General features: G+C 40.9%; 2 protein-coding genes across 5 annotated transcripts; one reads left to right on the forward strand and one right to left on the reverse strand.

Moving 5' to 3' along the window:
- Positions 1–567: 567 nt before the first annotated feature.
- On the reverse strand, positions 568–20,022 carry IscU (Iron-sulfur cluster assembly enzyme). 4 transcript variants are annotated; one of them, XR_012829052.1, is made up of 7 exons: positions 19,804–20,022; positions 19,285–19,398; positions 13,456–13,566; positions 10,273–10,351; positions 8,113–8,224; positions 5,451–5,584; positions 568–1,039 (listed from the first exon to the last, which is right to left on the reverse strand). XR_012829052.1 is itself a non-coding variant. In XM_075695773.1 (6 exons), the coding sequence occupies exons 1-5, from the start codon at positions 19,891–19,893 to the stop codon at positions 8,115–8,117; spliced, it is 504 nt and encodes a 167-aa protein (XP_075551888.1). In that variant the 5' UTR covers positions 19,894–20,022; the 3' UTR covers positions 568–1,039; positions 8,113–8,114. The 4 variants fall into 4 exon arrangements, 3 of the variants coding, with proteins under 3 accessions (XP_075551888.1, XP_075551886.1, XP_075551885.1); XM_075695773.1 differs by lacking the exon at positions 5,451–5,584; XM_075695771.1 differs by lacking the exon at positions 568–1,039 and having other exon boundaries at positions 5,451–5,579.
- Positions 20,023–20,200: 178 nt separating this feature from the next.
- Positions 20,201–21,485, forward strand: LOC142585209 (uncharacterized). The gene is made up of 3 exons (XM_075695774.1): positions 20,201–20,456; positions 20,564–20,721; positions 21,058–21,485. Exons 1-3 carry the CDS (start codon positions 20,239–20,241, stop codon positions 21,159–21,161), a joined length of 480 nt encoding a protein of 159 aa, XP_075551889.1. The 5' UTR covers positions 20,201–20,238; the 3' UTR covers positions 21,162–21,485.
- Positions 21,486–21,524: the final 39 nt, after the last annotated feature.

The following is a 21,524-nucleotide window of genomic DNA, read 5'->3' on the forward strand; positions in this document are numbered from 1 at the left end:
CCACACAAGACGGGAGAATTGTGAGACTTGTCACATCCAGTCTGCAGCAATGGCAGTATTTGCTTTGTGTCAAGAAAGAGTGTTGCATTTGTATCCGCTGTAGTAAATTAAAGGTTTTTTGAGAATGCCACCTAAGCGTGTTCTCACTTAAGAATTAGAAGAATGCCGTCACTCACACACCAACAATGCATGCCAAAACTACGCTGCACACTGTGCTGAAGAAAAAGATCAACACCAAATGTGGTCAAGACCTGTCATGAAGAGGCCGACCAGGAAGGCTAGACAAATGGTGCCAAAAAGTACTTTGACGTCAATGACTGCCTCAACCAAGAGTTGGATTAATATGGTCATTCATGCACCGAAAAAGAGCATCAACACTATACTGCACAAATTCCAAAGAAAGAGCAAGATCTACAGTAACTGAGTGATGAACCCTCATCAACAACAAGCTCAGCTATTCACTTGGATAATCTTCAACGATTTCTGCGAACATAAATAATTTCTGCTAGATAAAACTTAATGCATTCTATAACGAAACGAACACATAGTTAATCAAAGACACCAGTATGCAACACAAACAACAACTGCAAGTTTAATGACAAATCGCTACATGACAGCACTCCGGACAGTATAAGAGCATACCATGTGACTTGAAATGCTGCAACTAAGCCAGGTACCACCACCATTGAAAAAAATGAAAGCAGATTTCCCACAATACGAGAGAGATTAAACCACAGTCAAAGTCACCACTATGACTTAACTTTGTACCCTCACCACTTTTCAATGTTCGCACTGGACTCGCTTCACACTCGCTGACCCAATAGTTTCAAGTAGTTAAGCACCTATAAGTTTAGCAGCCTTACTGGAAGCCTGGCATTCAGACAGGTCCCCTGTACTGTCATGCAATAGATTGGCAGCAGCACTGTATCAACTGTGGACATGCTGCTGCGTGCAGTGCAGTGAAGATGGAGTGCGAGGCAATGGCAGGCGACCGAGCCAAGTGGTGTCGGGGGACCAAACTTCGAAATTTTTTTTCTCACTGAAAGCAAAAAATACTTCAATTAAATTTCATCGATAAAATTTTACTGTATTCATCTATCATATACATCATGTTGCATAATTTTGCATTGAGGGCTGAACACAAGGCTCAACTGATTTTTAATCAAGTTCAAAACCTTTTCTTGAAAACTTTGAATTTCCCAAGTAAGAAATTACTTTGAGTTTATTATTTGGATACTGGGTGACAATATCAACGTGTTATAAAATATAGGAAATTAATAAACAATTATATAAAAGCTCTCCAATATCTTTCATATTGGACTTCCAGAAGCACAGCAAGAGCACTGTGCGTGGAGTTCCTCACTTATGATGGCATGAATCAAAGTGCGCAGGTCTGTAGGGAGATGGCCGTCATAAGTATCTGTATGACCACAAAGGGACTGCAGTTCTTCAAGGCGCTGGCACATGGTGATGACATCTGGCACGGGGGTAGGGTTCTGTGTAACCAAGGCACTGAAGCCAACAGTGTTGATTCCCTCGATGATGTGAAGGATGCAGTCGCTTTCGGACATAGCGGAGTTTACATGCCTGCACAGGGCAAGGACATCTTCAATGTAGGACGTATGACTCCTCAGAAAATTGAACACACTGGTTGAACTTCTCTTTATAAATTTCAGTGTGAATAGCAGGAATGCCAAAAATAGCACGAAACTTCTGCATGAAAGTGGTGCAGTCAGGGAAGTCAGGCTCATGGTTCAATAACCAAGCTTTAGCGACACTGGAGAGTTAGAAAGGGACGTAGCTAAGTTTGTGAGAGTTGTCCCACCTATTGTAGTCGCTGACACAATCGTAGTTCTCAAGTGAATCTTCAGCACCTTCACCGTCTAAGCCAGCGAATACTTGGAGTCCTGCTGACGGCTATTGATTGTCCACACAGAAGACTGGGCAGAGATGGCAGCATCAATTGTACAGGGCGGGTCTTGACATTGCAGCAAATGGTGGAGTGATGCGATGACCCGAGTGGACTTCCAGGGAGAGGTCTTGGGGAACAAGAAGCAAACTCCACTCCTTCTGAGAAACTTCTTTATTCTCAAAGATTCTGCGCCACGACAAAGTCGTCGCAGCTCGTGATGATTATGATATGTACAGATGAAGAAGATGAGATGCAAATATTGTGCTCACAATATATCCAACCCACCGTGGTGTGGTTTCTTAGTGGCTTCGGTGTTATGCTACTAAGCACAAGGTGGCGGGAATTAATTAATTTAATTAATATTTGGGGTTTTACGTGCCAAAACCACTTTCTGATTATGAGGCACGCCGTAGTGGAGGACTCCGGAAATTTTGACCCCCTGGGGTTCTTTAACGTGCACCTAAATCTAAGCACACGGGTGTTTTCACCCCCATCGAAATGCGGCCGCCGTGGCCGGGATTCGATCCCGCGACCTCGTGCTCAGCAGCCCAACACCATAGCCACTGAGCAACCACGGCGGGTAAGGTGGCGGGAGCAAATACAGGCTGCAGTGGCCGCATTTAGATGGTGGTGAAATGCAAAAACTCCTATGTATTATGCATTGGGTGCACATTGAATTTAATGTGTGGTGGTTAGTGCCGCAAGGGCCAGGTATGGCCAAGGAGCGCCATGCTAGTGTTAATGAGTTTGTAGTGGAGTGATGAGTTCTATGAAGTTGATGTGACGTGGCTGTAAAGGGGCCTAAATATAGTCGCTGTAAATTGCGTAAAATTTACGTATAATAAGATTATTGCAATGACTAACGACATGTACTATGAGCATTGAAATGCACTGTGAAAGAATGATATGATGTACAAAATATGTCAGATGCTAAAATTGACTAGAGCATTACTGCCGCATTAGAGCCCTTGAAACACAAGGGCTTGGAGGCATGTGCTATACAAAATAACTATCACAGCGGCATCCTCTGGAAATAGGATGCGCTATGAATTTAATGAACTTATAACATGTAGAACAACATATTTCAAGAAACCGAGGACTGCTTTGGTGTTAAAAAGCGGTTCTTTACCAAGAAACATAGCCGGGTAAAGAGGGACACAACAGCGGTATGCGAGAGGAAAATGTTTCTCACAGCTTCGGCTTCCCAGCACTCCAGAAGGACGTGGAGGACGGTCAGCCTCTCACCACATCTACCACAGGTTGGAGGTTCATTTCCAGTAAGTAAAAAATTATGGGTGCCAAATGCATGTCCTATTCTGAGACGACAGAATAGGACATCTGTTTGCCGTGATTTCATAGCGGAGGGCCAGAAACCTAATTGTGGCTTTACTACGCGTAGCTTATTAGTTTCTGCGTCCCACATGCGTTGCTAGTGGTTTTTCAGTTTCTTTCGTAAGAAAGGCTTCAGATCTGTGACAGGGACAGCAGCGGTAGGATTAACAGCATGCGATGCAATTGGCAAGGCCATCTGGTCCGCCAGAATGTTACCCTCGGTGCCCCTATGGCCAGGCAGCCAGCATATAATGACATGCTGGTTAGTTGGATATGCTTTACACAAGATGGAATAGAGCTCAAAAGGTACGGGCTTTTTGTGCTGACAGAGTGACATCAAGGCCTTCATGACACTTAGGGAGCCTGTATATATAACTGCTTTTTGGAGTTTTGATTTTGTTATATGCTTCATAGCCAACAGTAGTGCATAGGCGTCAGCCGTAAAGATATTTTATCTGGATGCAGCACACCGGATTCCGAGAAGGATAGGCCGATGCCTACATAAGACATTGCGGCATGTGACTTCGAAGCGTCTCTGCAGAACTCTGTGCAGGAGTGCTCGTACTGGAGTTCTAGGAAATGCATTTGGATTTTGAGCTCTGCAGTGCGCTTTGTAACTTATAGAAAGGATATGTCACATTCCGCCACCTGCCACTTCCAAGGAGGTAACAGCTTGTTTAGATGCATTAATCGACGTTCGAGGAGTGGGACATGCATTTCACCACTAAGCTCCCTCACAAGCAGCGAGAAAGGCTGTCTTACAGAGGGACGATTATGGAAAAGTGTAGCACACATCATATCGTTAACGGTATTAAAACATGGATGTTCATGGTTAGAGTGTATTTTGAGAAAATATGTGAGGCTGATGTACATTCTCTGAAAATGGAGTGACCACTCATTTGATTCTACGTATAAGCAAACATGTCACATGGTATTTTTTTGTATTCCGCAGACATCTGTAGCAAGCGGAAAAACACTAATGCCTAATAAATAGAAAGTTAGAAACTGTTTAACTGGACATTTTGCAAATTGCTCTGCAACTTTCTAATTAAAATTTTTTTCCTAACTTCGTTGCTTCATAAGTTGGTAAATTAATCTTGACTAACTATCTGATTAAGCAAACTACAAAAATAGCCTGACAAATAGGTCGGTGGACCAACCTTTATGAAGGGCTACCAAAAAAGGTCGGTCCACACTGAAAAATGTTTGTTGTCATTTAAGCAATGTGTGTGTGCGAGAGAGAGAGAGAGGGAGAGGGGAATAGATGGTGTGCAGTTTGCACCCCACTTGAGAAATAGTTGCACCTAACTACATTACCATCAGTATTTGCTTGTCCTCTCACTGACGGGCATAATGTGGAAAGAATACACCAAAGCTGAAATTTATTCATGGAAAGGATAAAAGTTCTATAACGACAGTTATGGAGATGTTATAGCTGAATTCACAGCAGTGTCTACATTGCTGTCATATGCATAGTAGCTACTGTGTGCTGTTGGACCATTCAGCCAGTATCTATCTGACAGCATATCAGTAGCTGACATGCTGACAAACAAAGCAGCTGGCAACACAGCATGCTTACAGGGACAAGTGTGCTTATCTTGAGCATGCTTCCCAAGACCGAATGCAGTGACAACTTATAACACAAACAGGTCATTTTGTAAAATGAGTGGTTTTATTCAATGTCTCCTGCTTCATGCTGTAGAAGCAAAACAGGCATTCAGAAAAGCAAAAAAAAAAAGGAAGTTGTGGTGTAAATTAATGCTTTCTTCGTTTATTTTCACTCCTGCTTCACGTTCCAGAAACAAAACAGGCACTTGCCAAAGCAAAGAAGAGTCAACTTGGCTTTTTCTGTTTAATGTGCACGCCTTGCTTACAATAAGAATAATGACATGTGCAACAATATTAAGTGTTCAATGGCATGCACTCTCTCTAGAAAAATGCATGTTCTGAAGCTAAAGTGGTCACTTGCTAAACTCTGGAAAAGAAACAGAGTCAAATTCATGATGTAGAAACATCTTGTAGAGTTTTTCCTGTACTTTTGTGCCCTGCTTGCCAGTCTTCAAAATGTCTATAACAGTGATGGTCAGATACTGCCCTTAAATTAGGTTGCCTGTAGCACAACCTAGCAAAGGAACCATCTGCAACATCTCAGCAAGCCATAAAAGCTATCAGCAGCAGCCCCTTTCCATAAACATGTTGTCCTTACCCCAGATGGCTGGGGGAAATGGTCTGGCAGTTCCCCAACACTCCAGAAGCTGTGACAGCTGCCATTCGTCCATCACACACGTGAGGTGATCGACAACACGGATGTGATCATCACCACAGAAGCTGAGACCTGGGCTAGGGATTAAGGCAACATCTAAGTTATTCTTTCCCTCTACCAGAGGGGATAACTCAAACTAAGAAGAAAGAAAAAGCAAGGGATGGTATACATCTACTGACAGAACAAGGTGAAGTGCTGTTGTTCTTAACTATTTGTTTATTTATTAATTTATTTATTTGTAGTACCCTCAGGGCTTACATGAAGCATTACAGAGAGGAGGGGCTAATAAATACAGACAACTACACAAAGAACAAAACACAATAATCAGACAACAGTGCATAGTCCAATGTGAAAATAACGAAAGCTAGAGCGACACAATAAACATATCATAAAAATACAGGCGAAATATAATACAGACGGGTAATACAGATGAAATATAAGTGCATGGTACACATAGTGAAAGTTAGAGTTAGAAGATCAATCATAATACAAAGTAAACTGTTTGTAGATTAGGTGAGTAATACTATGGAAATAAATTATAAACACTATTGGTCGGAAGAAAAAGCTACTCTACACGTGTCAATATAGTAAAGTCAAATTATACTAGATAACGCTAGTAAGCGCGTTACGGAAGTCATCGTGTTAATAATACAGACTAGTGGATCTGGCAGGCGATTCCATTCCTGGCATGCTTTTCGATGAAACGAGTTGGTATAGGTAGATCTTCTGTTGGATGGGATGTTCACTTTATGACGATGGTCCAAGTGTGCAGAAGAAGTTGGTTTGATATAGTGCGATTTGAGTGTAAGAATTGAATGGCATATTTTATGGAACAAAGGTAAGCGATTTTTCTGCATTTGGTAAGGGGATATATCTTGAGGGCAAATTTCCTGCTAACTATGCTTTTTGTGCGCTGGTAATTGTCGAGAATAAAATGAACAGAACAATTCTGTACAGCTTCTAAGGTGTTAATTAGTGTTAATGGATGAGGGTCCCACATAGATTATGCATATTCTAGATTAGGTCAAATGTAGGTGACATCTAGCTGTTGCTTTAGAGAAGAAGGTGCCAGCGGAAAATTGTGCTTAAGGTACTCCAGGATGCGATTAGCTTTGGATGTAATATGTTCAATATGTTGCTTCCATGAGAGATTATTTGTAACGTGCACTCCAAGGTACTTATAACATGACACAGATTCGAGTGAGATGTTGTCAACGTTGTAATTAGGAAAAGTTACTTGGTTAAGTGGGATTCTCATGAATTTACATTTTGAGGCGTTAAGATTCATGTCCCAGTGAGAGCACCAGGTTGTTACATTATCTAAATCTGATTGTAATGTAACCATGTCAGAATCATTAGTTATCTTCCGCTAAATTATGCAATCGTCGACAAATAAACAAACAGAACTGGTGGTTTGATTAGGCAGGTCATTAATATCAATGAGGAAAGTAAAGGCAGCAACAAAGAGCCTTGAGGTACAACCGATTCTACTCGTACCTCTGGTGAGTCACTGTCATTAATAGTTACATATTGAGTATGACTAAAAAGAAAGCTACACTGAACACCCACAAGTCATTCTCGTTGCCACAGAAAAAAGAAAAAAAAAGTACATTTTCATAACTCGATTTGGCATACAATTTGTCTATACTGAAAATTGCCCAACACCTCCCCACTTTGATTTGAACGGACACCGAAGAGAAACATTATCTCAGATTGGTACATTAGAGTCCTGACATACACAGTCAGTCTCATCATGCAGAACACCTATGTATCTGATGAACTGAAGTTAATGCCTGGTATTCGCAAATACATACCAAGCAAAATGATCAAGAGCATCAGCCTGCTTATTCTATCAGCAAGAAAAGTTATGCCCTTGAACGAACACTATAAGGGGCACTGTGGTTTCTACAGAGAATGTGACAGTGGGTGTTGAAAGCCAAAAATTTTCTATCAGGGCCAAATTTCACTACCTATTAATTATGAGCCCTTTCCTATTACTGATCTATGGTTGAGACATGCAATTACACCTTAAGTGGTCTTTATACCAGCAAAAGATAAGCTTATTTAGTCCTCCCTTGCACTGGTGTTAAAATTCATGTGCTCCCTAAGTGTTCATCAAACCACATTTCCTCACAATGAGCATATGTGCTCTGTACTCATGATACATGCTTGCAGGAAGCTCCATTTTAAGAAGAAAGCTTTGTTGACATTTTTTGTGTTCTACAGAATGTGTGCATTCTTGTGTAATGCAAAAATAAATATGTAGAAAGCCCTAACTCAAGCTACAGTAAACAGGTTAGCAGTCAAAGTGGTGAATGGAAATAGTTCTGCAACGCCAACATGGCTTACTAACAGCAAGTTCACGTACAACTCTAGAAGCCACACATTCTGTTCAAGGCTATTCAGTTTAAAACCTTGCTACATGTTGCCACATGAGTGCATGTCAGAAGAGTTGTTGCCATGTCTAGGGTAGGGACAGCGTACATTCAACTTCAGTTCATTTCAGCAAACTGCCCTTTATTCTACTGCATAAGAGAGGCAGCTACATGTCGATGACACGTCCAAGAAATGTCACTTTTCTACAACCTAAACAAACGTTACAAACCCTCAGCCATTACTGCTTGCAGAGGTGTCTGCGCCTGCCTTCGGTACTTCCTGCTCACCCCGCTTTCGCTTGTAGTCACTGAGAGCTGCCTTGATAGCATCTTCAGCAAGCACTGAAACGACACAGCGAGCTTAAATAGTTGCACAATTTACCACCATACAATTCAGTACAACAGTGTCAGTTAGACAATAACAAGCAACACATGTAATTAGTGAAACTAATGACATTGTAGTTCATGGACCAATAACTTAGATGCCTATGAAAGCAGCAGTGTGCAACAGGTAAAAAAAAACGTTACTGGGTGAACACAGTTGAGCATTATGGCAAGACATGTGCCATACATAAAAATGTATTTGCAGGCCTGTTATAATGCCAACCCCTGCAAATACTACAAATCTATATACCAGCACTATCAGACTTCCTGTGTGCACATCAAGTGCACTTTCAGGCTCTGCTGAAATACATCAAGACTTTACCAATTCTAACATTGCGCACAAACTAGCTTAGCACATTACCTCTTAAAGCATCAGTGCTTCCTTTCTACAGTACACATCTGTTAAATAAAGCTACTATATCTGCAATTTGCAGACAACCTTTAGCAGCAAGAATCAATGTGTACATATGACAGTACACAGTGCTAAATATGATCACTGTTTGTAAGATAAATATAATTTTTATCTGCACAGTTGTTAACAGAAAACATTATATGCAGTAATATTTTATGCTTGCATCAGACCAAAACCTATGTAGAGGGAAATATTGTGGGCATAAAAACACAGCAGCACCAGAAAACCTTGCTTTAGCCATTCTGCTCACTTGACCATGAATCTGCCATTTTTTTTTTCACGATGATTCTCGCACAGAAGTGATTATTGGCGCAGGAATAAGACACCATGCTTTCCAAAGTGTGCCGCTAGGATGTTGCAAAATTTTCAGCATGCTCAAAAACTTCCCAGAGTGTTGCTTTTCACAAAAGGCATTGATATCATTTGATCACAAATGCTAAAATAAAGCCAAAATGCAGAAAGGCACTTTCAATTTTCACTAGTTTTGAACTTAACGATGTTGATGGCTTGATGACATAATATTACGAACAAAGAAATGTGAATGCGTGAGCAAGTGTGGCTGCTCTCACAAATTTAGCATGTGAAATTGTTCCCGTAATGCTCAAACAGTTTTACATCAAACAAAATTGGAACAGCTTGTTTGTCTTTATTTCTTCCTGCTTGATGCTTCACCAATCTCACTTGACTTCTAAAACCAGAAACCCAAACTACTTAGTGAAAGAACCTTGTTAGAAATTCCAGTGTGTATTCAGGAATATTATCTTACAATACACACTTTGCAACAACTAAAAACTTAAATTCCAGAGCCTCTATAATCCATCTCACAATCTACTTCCAGTGCAGCGAAAGCTATGGGGCATGCTAGGGCACCCCGCAAGTCTGGAAAAGAATTCTGTTCCATGCTTTAGCATTGGTTATACAGTAAAACCTCATTAAACCGTGCCCGCGTAAACAGTAGCTTCATTTTAAAAGTAGTGAAGTGAAATCCTCGACTCAGCAGCCATTGAACATAATGTGTTTTGTATCCACATAAATCGTACCAGCTTATTGCGTACACGTCAGTTAGCACCTAGTGTTTCCACTTTTCGTCGCGCAACCACAGCGGTGCAATCTGATTGCATGTACAGCGCGAATTGTGCAGAACTTTCAGGAGGACAAACGGACACCACCGATTACTCTAGAACCTTCGATGACTTGTGCATAAAAGTGGACGCGCTTTACCGGCAGATCACATTTTCGCCGATCACCGACTGTGTTTGCCACTGTCAGCATTCTTTGAGTGTAGCCTGTTTTTGAGGGAACAAGTTCGCCCAATAAAATGCTAGTTTCTTCATTCCCAGTATTGCTGCTTTCTTCACCGTCACTACTACGTGACAGTATGTTGATTGCATCACAAGCTTACACTATCAGCACACTGGCTTCCCTGGTTAGCTGACATAGCCCGTAGCTTTTGTTACACAGCAAGTACAGTGTGCGACAGAATATAGTTCTTCAATATTTCATTCAACATAAATTCTTGTGTCACAACACTCATAAGTCCACACTGTAGGATAAAAGGTGGAGTATAGTAATAATGCATGAAATGTCTACTTACTTGAGCAGTGAAGCTTGACTGGAGGTAGGCTCAGCTCTTTAGCAATGTCTGTGTTCTTAATTTTCATAGCATCATTCACCTGAAAAAAAAAAGAGCAGCAACATGACATTCACGGTTGACATGGCTTACACTGCCTCAGAATTGTTCTAGTTTATCACAAACTGAAACTGCTCACTAACATAAGCAGAAACTTGTATTAGTAACTCTCATTTGTTTAACCATAATGTAAGAATCAAAGCCAAATTTGTTTCACTTAAAAGATCCTGCTGCATGCCCAAGAAACTGTCTTAAGAAACACCAATTCAGTGGTGGAAATGGCCAAGAGCGTGTCGGAGCAGATTTTGTAGCAGAAAAATGGTGATTTAGGGCAAATTTTGTAGCAGTCAACAATGATGGCTCTTAATGGTTATCCGTCAGATATTATTCCTGTGCATCAAAACTGTTTCACACTACTGGCACACATGATTGCGAATATTCTCGAGGAAGATAATCCGCGTACATGATCACTCATGAACAAGTTACAACAATCACAAGGCCACACTGAGTCAACCAACACATTTGAAAAGGGAAGTACTGTGCGTCCCATGTGGCAAAGCACGACACACAAAGTCACACAAAACTCACAACAATACAGTGCCATGATATACAGGATTACCATTTGACCAATTTTGTTGTAGGCCTAATGACGCCCAGCTAGTAAAATAGCCGTGCTACAAATGTGCTGCATAACGAGCACACAAAGAAAAGTGCGACATATCAAATCAAATAACAACATGCAAGGGGGTAAGTTTCAGTTTGCCGGGTGGACCATGACACCACCATCTACACAGCCGCAGTGACAAATGCACAAAGTGCGCATTGTCGGTTGAGGAACAGGTCTCCCAAGGCCAGACTACCGATAAGTATGAATGCGGGCCTCTTCCTCTCTACAATCACTCTCTCCCTCTCTTACATCAAAAAGTGTAATGTGCTAAGCATGCACTACTAGGCCCGATAGAACATCCTCTTAAACTATGAACAACCAGTAAATATGGCGCATAGAGTTTCCAAATGGCTGACTGTGAACATGAGCGAGTGCGCACTAGATCAGGTTAGCTGAGCGACCCTTTACCTCATTTAGCTTTATCAATGGCAGGAGATGCAACGGCACTCTACACAAGGGTGGTGGCGACTGCCACCTGACTTTCGCCACAACTTCACTTCACGGTGGCCTCCGATAGCGCGTGGCGCAGCTCATCCTGGAGCAGCTTTGTAGCATGGGTGTAGCAGCTTTAATGAAATGTAGCAGATTGGAGCAATTGTAGCAGAATACCCACCACTGCCAATTGCACTGTCTCAATGCAGTGATTTTGTGCATCCGAGACATCACGGACTGCAACTGTGATGATCGGATAAGAATTTAATTCACATTTCGTTTTGAGTTGAGTGCTACGTAAAATCTACTTAAAGCTACTTAAATTATCAGGGTTTCAGTATCTCCCACACAGTGGTAAACAGTTTGAAGCATAGGTGAGTACAGCAGCGCCACTGGAAAGGTACTGTAACCATGGCAACTACATTATCAACGAGTTCAACAGGCTTGGCAATCATGGCACACCAACTTCGTCCATGTAACACAAATGCCCTGCTGCCATTAGGCACATTGCATAGCACCATTATGAGAGTGATACAGTGTACAGACAGCTGTGATAATTCAGGTCGAAGGCATCGCTTCTCTTTCTTGTATTTTGAACCTTCTGCATCCAATAACATATGTTTGCCTGCCATGTACAGACTAATCTAGAGCAAATACAGTGGCTTTAGGAAAGTTGCAGGGCCCTTAACAGAATTCAGTGCACAAGTGGCAACAGTGCAAGAAAAAATAGCAGGGAGGGGAGAAGACACTCTTTTCTGTTTGTGATAGTTGTTTCTGCACTCAGTTATCTCATTATTAACTTGCACAACAAGTTGCTTAGGCTGTTTTGTATACTGTAGAGTAGTACAGTAGCCCTCACACTTCTGTTTCCTAACATGAATAAAATCAAACAGAAGCTGTGCTTTTTTGGGCTCTACTGTAAAGACATTACGTGAACACTAGTGCCACACATAGCATGCATAACCATATTGCTGATATGCAATTAATCATACACAAAGCCATTACTAATATAAATAAAAGACACAATTTGTCAGCCCTTTCACAATATTTACACGACATAATGCAGTGTCATGGTTGGATATACACATTGTTTCATTTCCATCATGCTGAGGTCAATTCAGACTGCTCATATCTTTTCGTCCAAACACTGTTCATGCACATTTTTCCATTAGGCATGTGTGTGAATTGCACAATGACATCTGATGGCACAAGCTTACTGGGCCCTAGCATCATTTTCAATAGCCGCATGTACATGTGCTCAAGCTAGTACAAGCACTTGCTGTCAGTGCATGCCACCCCTGTGGCTTAACTAGTTTGCACCTGTCCTAAACTAAAATTGTAAACTTATGGGGTTTTACGTGCCAAAACTACTTTCTGATTATGCGGCATGCCATAGTGGAGGACTCCAGAAATTTTGACCACCTGGGTTCTTTAACATGCACCTAAATCTAAGTACACGGGTGTTTTCGCATTTCACCTCCATCAAAATGCCGTGGCCAGGATTCGATCCCGCGACTTCGTGCTCAGCAGCCCAACACCATAGCAACTGAGCAACCAAGGCGGGTCTAAAATTAAAATTATCATCCTTGGATAACTTTGGAGCAGGAACTAGCCTGCTTCGAGATTCTCTTGGTTCACCATGGTGGATTCAGCAATGAGACAGGACATACAGAGCAACATCAAAATTAAATGAATAAATAGGTGACGGACACATTGGCATTACTTCCCTATCACTCATGGAATGGAAAGCCAAGTTCTTAGTTAATTTCTTATAATTTGGTCACCTCACAGGCAATATTTTATGCATGTACATAAAATCTCTACCAAATAATATTCAGTTGAAGCCAGAGACCGTCCAGTTTTCGTATGTTAATGCTAATCCTGTGTCATCTGGTTTGCACCAAATCCTTCATACAGCTACTTCATACAGCATAAAGAACATGTCAGCACGATCCACAGAAAAATTTGTCATGTAACATTACGCAGCAAATTAGGCTGACAAAGCTATCTCCCAAGCTGGTCCACAGAAGTTTGAGCGAATAACTCACATTTCTTCCCTTTATCCATTCAGTTGCAAGGGAGCTGGATGCAATGGCCGAACCACAACCAAATGTCTTGAACTTGGCATCGATAATCTTGCCACTTTCATCTACCTTGATCTAAAGTGAACAAAAGAGTTATGTTCATAAACATAAATTGTAATTATGCATTTCATAATTAACTACAAGGATAAATGCTGAAAGTATACTCTTAAAACAATTAAGGCTTGCAGTGGGACGTAAATCTCGTAAAATCAGATGCATTTTACGATATCACATCTCTTCGCTACATCAAGAAGATCTAGTTCAAATTAGCAATTCAAAATGTTGCGGCACATCACTCTAAAACAACTTGTAAATTCGTAGTTAACGGGTTCAACTTGATGTGCAACACAACAAGCAGCAACGTTTATATACAATATGTGCCCACAAGGAAGCCGTGAATTTACAAGTCGCATGAATTCCAAGGAAACAAAAGTCAGCTACAAGCGTACCAGACTTGGCTTGGCCCAGCATGGCCCAGCCGAGCCTGGGCCAAGCTGGCCCAGACTAGGCTCAGCTCTGTCTTTTTAAGTGCTTTAAGTACATTATCAACAAGTTCAACAGGCTTGGCAATCATGGCACACCAACTTCGTCTATGTAAAACAAATGCCCTTAAAAGTGTTTTTAAGTGCTTTCAGACATTTGCATACTAATGAAAGACATGGGAAGACTAAGACATCAAGATAAAAAGGCTTCTAGCAACTTTAGTGTTCGCAACAAAACTGGCAGAATGGCAATGGCCAATTACAAGATGCCCTTGGAGAACTAAGAAAATGTTACCACATCAGAATTCAGCTTTCAAAAGATAGTCCCGTAAGGTTCAGTTCAGGGTGAGCTCCGACCTTGCTTTTCAATGTCACCTTGTAAGGAAGAGCTTTATGAATTTACAATATGAGCATGTTTTTATAACTTGTGCCAGGTGTAACAAAAAAAAAACCACCTTGCACAAGCTATGAAAATGTGGTATGCGTGATAAAGTAACTTCATTATTTTATTACCGAGAAGGAAAGGAACAGAAGGGCCCAATTTTTATTAATCATATCGTAAGAAGCCAACAAAGACACCTAGCACAACATTGGGGATATTACATGCACTTACTAAATGAATTAAAGCAATGATAAATTAATGGAAATGAAAATGGATGAAAAAGACAACTGGCCGCAGGTGAGCAATGATCCCATGTCTTCGCATTAAGCGTACGATTCTCTTACGAATTGAGCTGCAGCGGCACCATTTTCTCATCCATTTCTGGGCTATTTATGTTTTAGTGCTAGAACTAACCCTGGGAGTGTTAGCCAGTGCCACCACTCACAAACCTTCACAGCAGATCTGGAACATCCTGTCTGCCACAGGCATCACAAATACATGATATTTTTGGGTGAAGGCAACTGGTCAATAAACCCACACATGCTACCTGAAGGCATTTGACATTTTGTGGCTTCATGTTATTTAGTTGTTGCATACACAGTAGGTTCAGTTATAAATTTTTTTTATACTACGACTGTTTACATTTTGCAGTTTTTGTGCGTACATGTTGATGCAATAATAAGTTCTCGAGAATGTATAATAGTCCAGTGTCATTTGCTGTTCTGCCTTACTTTTTCTGGGGTTTTCATTACTTCCTTCATGCAGCCATTGCAATAGCCATATTGTGTATGTTAGTGTCTTTAGCTTTGAGTTCTTTTTGCTGTCATGCTTGTTCTTTTTTCAGACATGACAGCTCTCTCTTATGGGGAGGCTGAGACTTCAGATGCTTCACTGCGGGCATCCTACCCAGTATTTTCAGACAGCTGGAGTGGAAACTTTAGCGGTCAAGGCCAGTGGCAGAAAAGGAGGCTCAGACCTGCATGTCTACAGTCTGACTGAAGGTCACTTTAGAAGACTGTTGTTTGACTGGGCATAAGTGTAGTGAATCTTACTCCCAAAATTCATGGTGTTCGGAATGAGAAAAATATTGATGGACACAGTTTAAAGAGAAAATTGTCATGCACCCTGCGTAGCTACAGTTGGGTTTTTATATGAAACTCTCTCCCCTTTGCGGTTCCACGGAACTTAGTTTCCGCAAACTTAATTTATGAATTGCAGAACTGTTCGTATGTGACAATGATTCGGATGTGAGCCAAGACTGCTGATACTGTGTGTTACCTGCATTGTTTGACTAGATGGTTTGGTATTCCAGAAGCTATTCGAATCTATCCCACGTGGGAAAATGTGGCGACCGATGTCATTTGCCAAGCAGCAGTCGCCTGGTTGAAGTATTGCAGTTTGCGAGCGGTTAAGAAGTGCATGTTACGTTAAGCTTATTGTTCAGTTAGTTTTTATTCAGAAACTTAAACTACACTAATGTTATTGACTAAGTCCGCATTGTGCAGCATGTTTACATTCCAATAAAATTGACTGTTGGTTTTACATAAAAATTAAGAGCACATTATATGATTCATATTTTGTCTTAGGGTTCTAAACTCTACTTAAATCAACTGTCACATGTGATCTTCAAATACCTATTAACAATCCAAGGACCATCTAAGCATGCTGTTGCGACATCATGCTTTACTGTCATCATGTGGAAACTTGTGTTCATTATGATGTATTCTACTTCAGACACAATAAATTTTGGGAACACCGATGTAAGACATGCAGTTATTGCAGTTTTAATTGGTGTTCAGGGCCTCTTGCCAACAAGATGCAAAGTAAAAGAACACTATAATAACTTTACTTCCAAGCAGCAAAAGAACATGGGAGATGCTTTGGGTGAGCCTGAATAGGCATATTAAATTATAGAGTGAATTATACCGTTCTTCTGGCATTATGCTTATGCCTGCACTTTTATATTTGTGATGCCACCGACTAAAACTACTGCTTATCGCTTCTCGTTTTTTCCTCGAACTATAACAGAGTGGAATGCTCTACCGCAAGAAGTCGCTTGTATGCCCTCGGTTGAATCATTTGTGTCTGCCGTACAATCTTTGCAATGAAGCGTGTTCGTTTTAGAATCACCATTTTCCTATTTATGTAAATTTGTACATGCTGCCTTTCCCGATGCAATAGTCTGTATATTTAAGCATTTTTTTATGGTTCCTTGTAACCCATGTTTTTGTTATTTCGACTTGCAGTGCCGACTTTGTATAACACTCACTCCTGCCTGGACTGCCAAGAGGCAGTTGGCAGTATCTAATAAATAAATAAAATAAATAAATAAATAAATCTTTGGTCCCTTACTTATGGTGCTTGTTACTGTTGTATTTGTTTTTTATACTATTGTTCAATCTTGCAAGGACAGCCACTGAAAAGTGAGGCTTAAGATAAGCAACTATGCACCATGAGTATTAATTGAGGTCCTAAAATATTGTAATTTCATGACTAGCATGGAATTTCTATATTGCTTGAAAATGGTGCATGCATTACTTAAACTATAGAGTTATAAATATGCACTTGACAGCTGTCAAAGGGGAACAGTATCGTTTTGGATAGTGTCATTGCAATTTTTTTATACGCAGAGATTATTTCTTAATCATGTTTACGTTAAGCATTCAACTCTTATTTGCTGGTTTCACTCTAAATGAGTGCTTTTTTTTTTACAGGCACAGATTCTTCAAAAGCCACTGGGCCTGATACAAGCTGGCATGCCTTTTTTTGTCCTCCTTAGTCCTGTACCTTAGTCTTGTTAGGATGCAGCTGTTGGGTCAGTTTTTCTAGACATGCCACTTATAATATATATATTCTAGTCAGTCAACGCAAAGCATGGTATGTCAGTCATTACCTATGTATAAATTTAGTCACAATCAGTGCAAGGTAAGTAGATGTACGTAATTTCCAAGAATAAAAATTTTAATTTTGCTGATTTTCTTGCCTCCTAAATATTGTTTTAAAATGCTGGCTATAGAAAAGCCATTTTACAGTATTTTTACAAGATGTCTTTTGAATTTGCCTCATTCAACACCCTTGTGTGCTGCATGTATTTTCCTTGTGTTAGCAGTATACCCGAATTTCTAAAGTGCTGTTCACTTGCAATGTGTTATGCTGTTGCGAGACAATTCATTCGTGATGAATTTCATTTTGGTGCTGAAGTGACATGGCTGCCGTATGTGCACATGTTTGCGTATTATACAAAGGCTCTCAATGATATACCTTCACAGATTTTATTCCAAATTGTGGAATCTACGCAAGTGCTTTAAGTAATGTATGCCTTTGCATAAGTACGCATTTAGCCCATAATACTGAATGTTTTTCAGATTAGTAGGTTTTAGCATGTTTTAATTTTGAAGTTAGAACCAGTCATATTCTATACATGTACATTTACTAGACATCCTGAATCATGACACTGGTTCCAAGAAAAGCATACCAGTGATTTGCATTAGCACATAGTCAACATATGCATTAGTTAAACTATTTTTTACAGTGCAGATTGCATACCGGTTGTTTCAGTGAACACTTTCAAAATGTTTTTTAATTGCTTGCGGCAGATAGCACAGTTCTAGTCCGTGAGCTGGCCTACTCGAAGAGGCAGACATTACTTGTGCAAAAATATTGAAATTCATATATGAATAATTAAAAAAGCTTCCCTAATTAAGTTTTTAGCTAATTACCATATGACACATATTGCAATTTACAAATTCTATCCGGGGAGTTCGCAAGGATCCACTAGGAACGAATTCCCAGGATGACACCAGTTTTGAGATATTCCCTAACTTTGCGTAGAAATGCATTGGAGTACCAGTTACTTTTGTACTTCAATGCATAAAGTGATGTTTCGTTCGGAAATTTAGTGGAATGACAGTGCATTTTTACCGCAAGTTTGATGGTGGATATCTCGCAAATAGTGTCATCCACACAATTTGTTTCAAGTGGATGTGCCTTGCAGTCTCAACCGCTGGAATTTGTAAATTACAATATATGCCATAAAATAATTAGTTTGAAACTTAATTAGTGAATTTTTGCTATTTAGTCGATCATGCATTTCATTCTTTTCTGCGAGTAATGTCCACCTCTTCAAGTAGACCAGCTCATGGATCAGAATTGAGCTATCTGCCACAGGAAATTTTTTAAAAAGTTTGAAAGTGTGTTTGAAGAATAGAGATAGATGTGTGAGTGAGCCTTCTATCACATTGCTAGATGCCGAATTTAACTGCTTGCACAACTGCCTTTGATGTGCATATACCGGTTTCTCGTCTGCTTGGTAGGCACATGCGTGACAAGAGGATATATATAGATGTACTATCCTACCTTCCATTAAGCAGTTGTGAGTAGCACTTGCCCTTGCCCTTGTCCGTCTTTCCTGTTTCCATGGTTTTATTCGCGCTAAGCTACTACTTCAAATATGGACGACCAACTAGACCAACAGTCAACCTTTCTGTCCACTGAAACAGCCTGTATTTTCTCGGGCAAGCAAAATAAGCCTTCATACGCGATTTCTACACATAGTCTAAGAAACAGCTTCCCAAGACTTCCCCAAGACGAATATGGAGGGAGCATTAGCTTGGCATCAGGAGTGCATGCGGAGTTCTAAGGCTCAGCGTGTACAAGCCGGATCGTAGACAACAGTTTGGCTTGAACAAGCCCAAATATATATGTCTTCTAGGTGAGTTTGTGCTACCTTGGTTGAAACAAGCGCGACAAGTTCGGAACGGCACTTTACCGCTACGCTTCAATGTCATAACTGACATGTGGTGAGAAACATGATGTGAGTGCAACGCTGAAACTACATCGCGGTATCCGTCATGGCGTCGTGATCCTGCGTCGGCCAAGAGGCCAAGCGCGGATTCCGAAATCACGATCACAACGACGGATAAAGTTTACCTGCAATTTCATGACATCGCCGCAGGCTGGGGCGCCGACAAGACCAGTGCCAACATTCTTGTCGTCCTTATTGAGCGATCCAACGTTGCGAGGATTTTCGTAGTGGTCAATAACCTAGTAATAGAAGAAAAAACCCACGCCAGCACGAACCAGGATACTTTAGCGGAGGCGCAGATTATAAAGTGGTTGTTGCTAAGATGCAATTAAAAAGAAATACTCTTCGGGATCTTTAGGTGACGTGCGCAGACCTTCTTGTTTCAAAACGGCATGCAGTAATCTATTTCGTTTTGCGGTCGACGCAGTCACCTCATCTAAGTCGGTCATGGCAATGTTGGCCATGGTCGGATCAGGACGAACTATCGAAAGAAAGTATCGGCTGAATAAGCTCAGAAATCTACGTTCCATGCTGAGTAAAGGCACAATAACTTAAAAAGTATCGCGTTAAGAAGAGGCAATGTTAGACAGTTTAATAATCAATACACGCATGCCTTAGTGCGCAGTTACGGTACGTGTACTTGCCTTCTCGTGGTAGCTCGCAGAGGATACGGGGACGATAGCCAATGTCTTCCTTGCCGGCGACAGGGACCTGTGCAGTGTTCGCATAAACATCACGCGACGCAGTCCTCGATCCTCTTCGAAGCAAAAATTTTTTACGACAACTTCAAGCGCAGATATTACTTCTTACGACGACGGCACCGTGTGTAAAGGCGCCCAGCGACACAGCTCCAAAGCGCGCATGCGCGCGTTTTGATGATGATCAATAACATTCGGTTTTTGTTTCGTTTTAAAATTGTGTTTTTCAACATCTGCTGTCAATTGTTACGCCACGTAATATTTAATTTGTAATTTTAGGCTTATTTTAATATTGCCATACATTTGTTTGTGTTGCAACAAATCCAAACTGTATCCAACCTAAACCAAAGCCGATCTTACCAGCAACCGGCGTGTGTCTGAATGCGAGCGTGTCCTGTGTACCTGTGTCGCAATAATTGTCGCGTGAACATGATAACCCGTATGGATTCGGTGACTGGCGATGTTCCCACTAAACAGGAGAAAAAGGTGCAGCTTGACGACTTGATTGAAAAGAAAAAGAGCGAGTACTTGCGCCTCCTTCAAGATGCGAAGGAAAGCCAGGAGCCCGAGTCAGGAAGCGCTGAAAACCTAAACCGCAGGTGACCGACGCCTAGCAGCCTCTAAATTAATTTTACGGGAGCACATATATATATATATATAGCTTCTTCCACAAGGGTGCACACACGTTATTCGCTGCCACTTTCAGGAAGTACGAGCTTGCGCTGGCATACAACGAGCGCGGCCAGATACTCTACAGGATGATAGAATTCGACAAAGCCGTGGAGGATTACACTGAAGCCATATGTTACTGTGATTCTCTGGCGGCGGCATATTTCAATCGTGGGACCGTTAAGTACAGAATGGGTAAGATACGGCATACGGCTTTGCTTGAATGTATAGTGTATGCAATGTTTGGTGTGGTAGGTATTGTATGGTGTTTTGTACACGTATTGTACATTTACACAGCTTTGAGCTACGTGACATAAATATTAAAAGAACACCGACTTGTTACGAGATAGCTAAATGTCATACTCTGAACGTGGAAATTTTGTTCCTAACATCGATCTTCGTTATTTTGTTTTCGTGTTCATGAATATCGCAGTAACCTTGTATACGGGACTGACAAATGTGGTGGGTGTTGATTGCTAACGATGTCTATACAAACCACTCAAGAATTTCTTTTTCGTGCTTTGTTCACAGGTTATTTTGATGTAGCTTTACCCGACATGGAAAAGGCTGTTTCACTGGATCCGACCAACAAGGAGTTCCAGCTCGGATTAAAAGAGACCAAAGAGCAGCTTTGAAGCTTTATTGTAGCAAAAACACAAGTACCCGCCCAATGACGTGCACCACGATGTATATGTGACAGCTGAAGACTAGTCATGAATGCCCAGGGCAACAAAACAAGCAGAGGGACCAACCAACATTGGAACAGTTGGACTTGAGAGTGACGTATTTTTATTTATTTTTCTCAGAGATAAAATTTATAACATATAATTGCGTGTTTTGTGTCGCCACATAAAATGCAAACTGTGTTGTGATGCTAGAATGCCGACTGCTTGAGTAATTTCCACTCCTGGCATGGACTGGAAAGTGTGCAACCAATAAGAAGCTTGCATAATATACCATGGATGTGTGCACTTTGGCTTGAGTTCCACACACTGATG

The sequence above is a fragment of the Dermacentor variabilis genome, chromosome 6 (genome assembly GCF_050947875.1).
Source record: "Dermacentor variabilis isolate Ectoservices chromosome 6, ASM5094787v1, whole genome shotgun sequence".
Lineage (NCBI taxonomy): Eukaryota > Metazoa > Arthropoda > Arachnida > Ixodida > Ixodidae > Dermacentor > Dermacentor variabilis.

What these genes read in the sequence shown, in the direction of transcription:
- IscU (XM_075695773.1), bottom strand. Translation starts at nt 19,893, where the DNA reads ATGTTTATGCGAACACTGCACAGGTCCCTGTCGCCGGCAAGGAAGACA. An exon ending in CTGCGAGCTACCACGAGAAG is followed by an intron (nt 19,399 to 19,803) that starts GCAAGTACACGT and finishes TTCTATTACTAG; the next exon opens with GTTATTGACCACTACGAAAA. An exon ending in GCGATGTCATGAAATTGCAG is followed by an intron (nt 13,567 to 19,284) that starts GTAAACTTTATC and finishes TGTTCACTTTAG; the next exon opens with ATCAAGGTAGATGAAAGTGG.
- LOC142585209 (XM_075695774.1), top strand. Translation starts at nt 20,239, where the DNA reads ATGCGAGCGTGTCCTGTGTACCTGTGTCGCAATAATTGTCGCGTGAAC. An exon ending in GCTGAAAACCTAAACCGCAG is followed by an intron (nt 20,457 to 20,563) that starts GTGACCGACGCC and finishes TGCCACTTTCAG; the next exon opens with GAAGTACGAGCTTGCGCTGG. An exon ending in GACCGTTAAGTACAGAATGG is followed by an intron (nt 20,722 to 21,057) that starts GTAAGATACGGC and finishes CTTTGTTCACAG; the next exon opens with GTTATTTTGATGTAGCTTTA.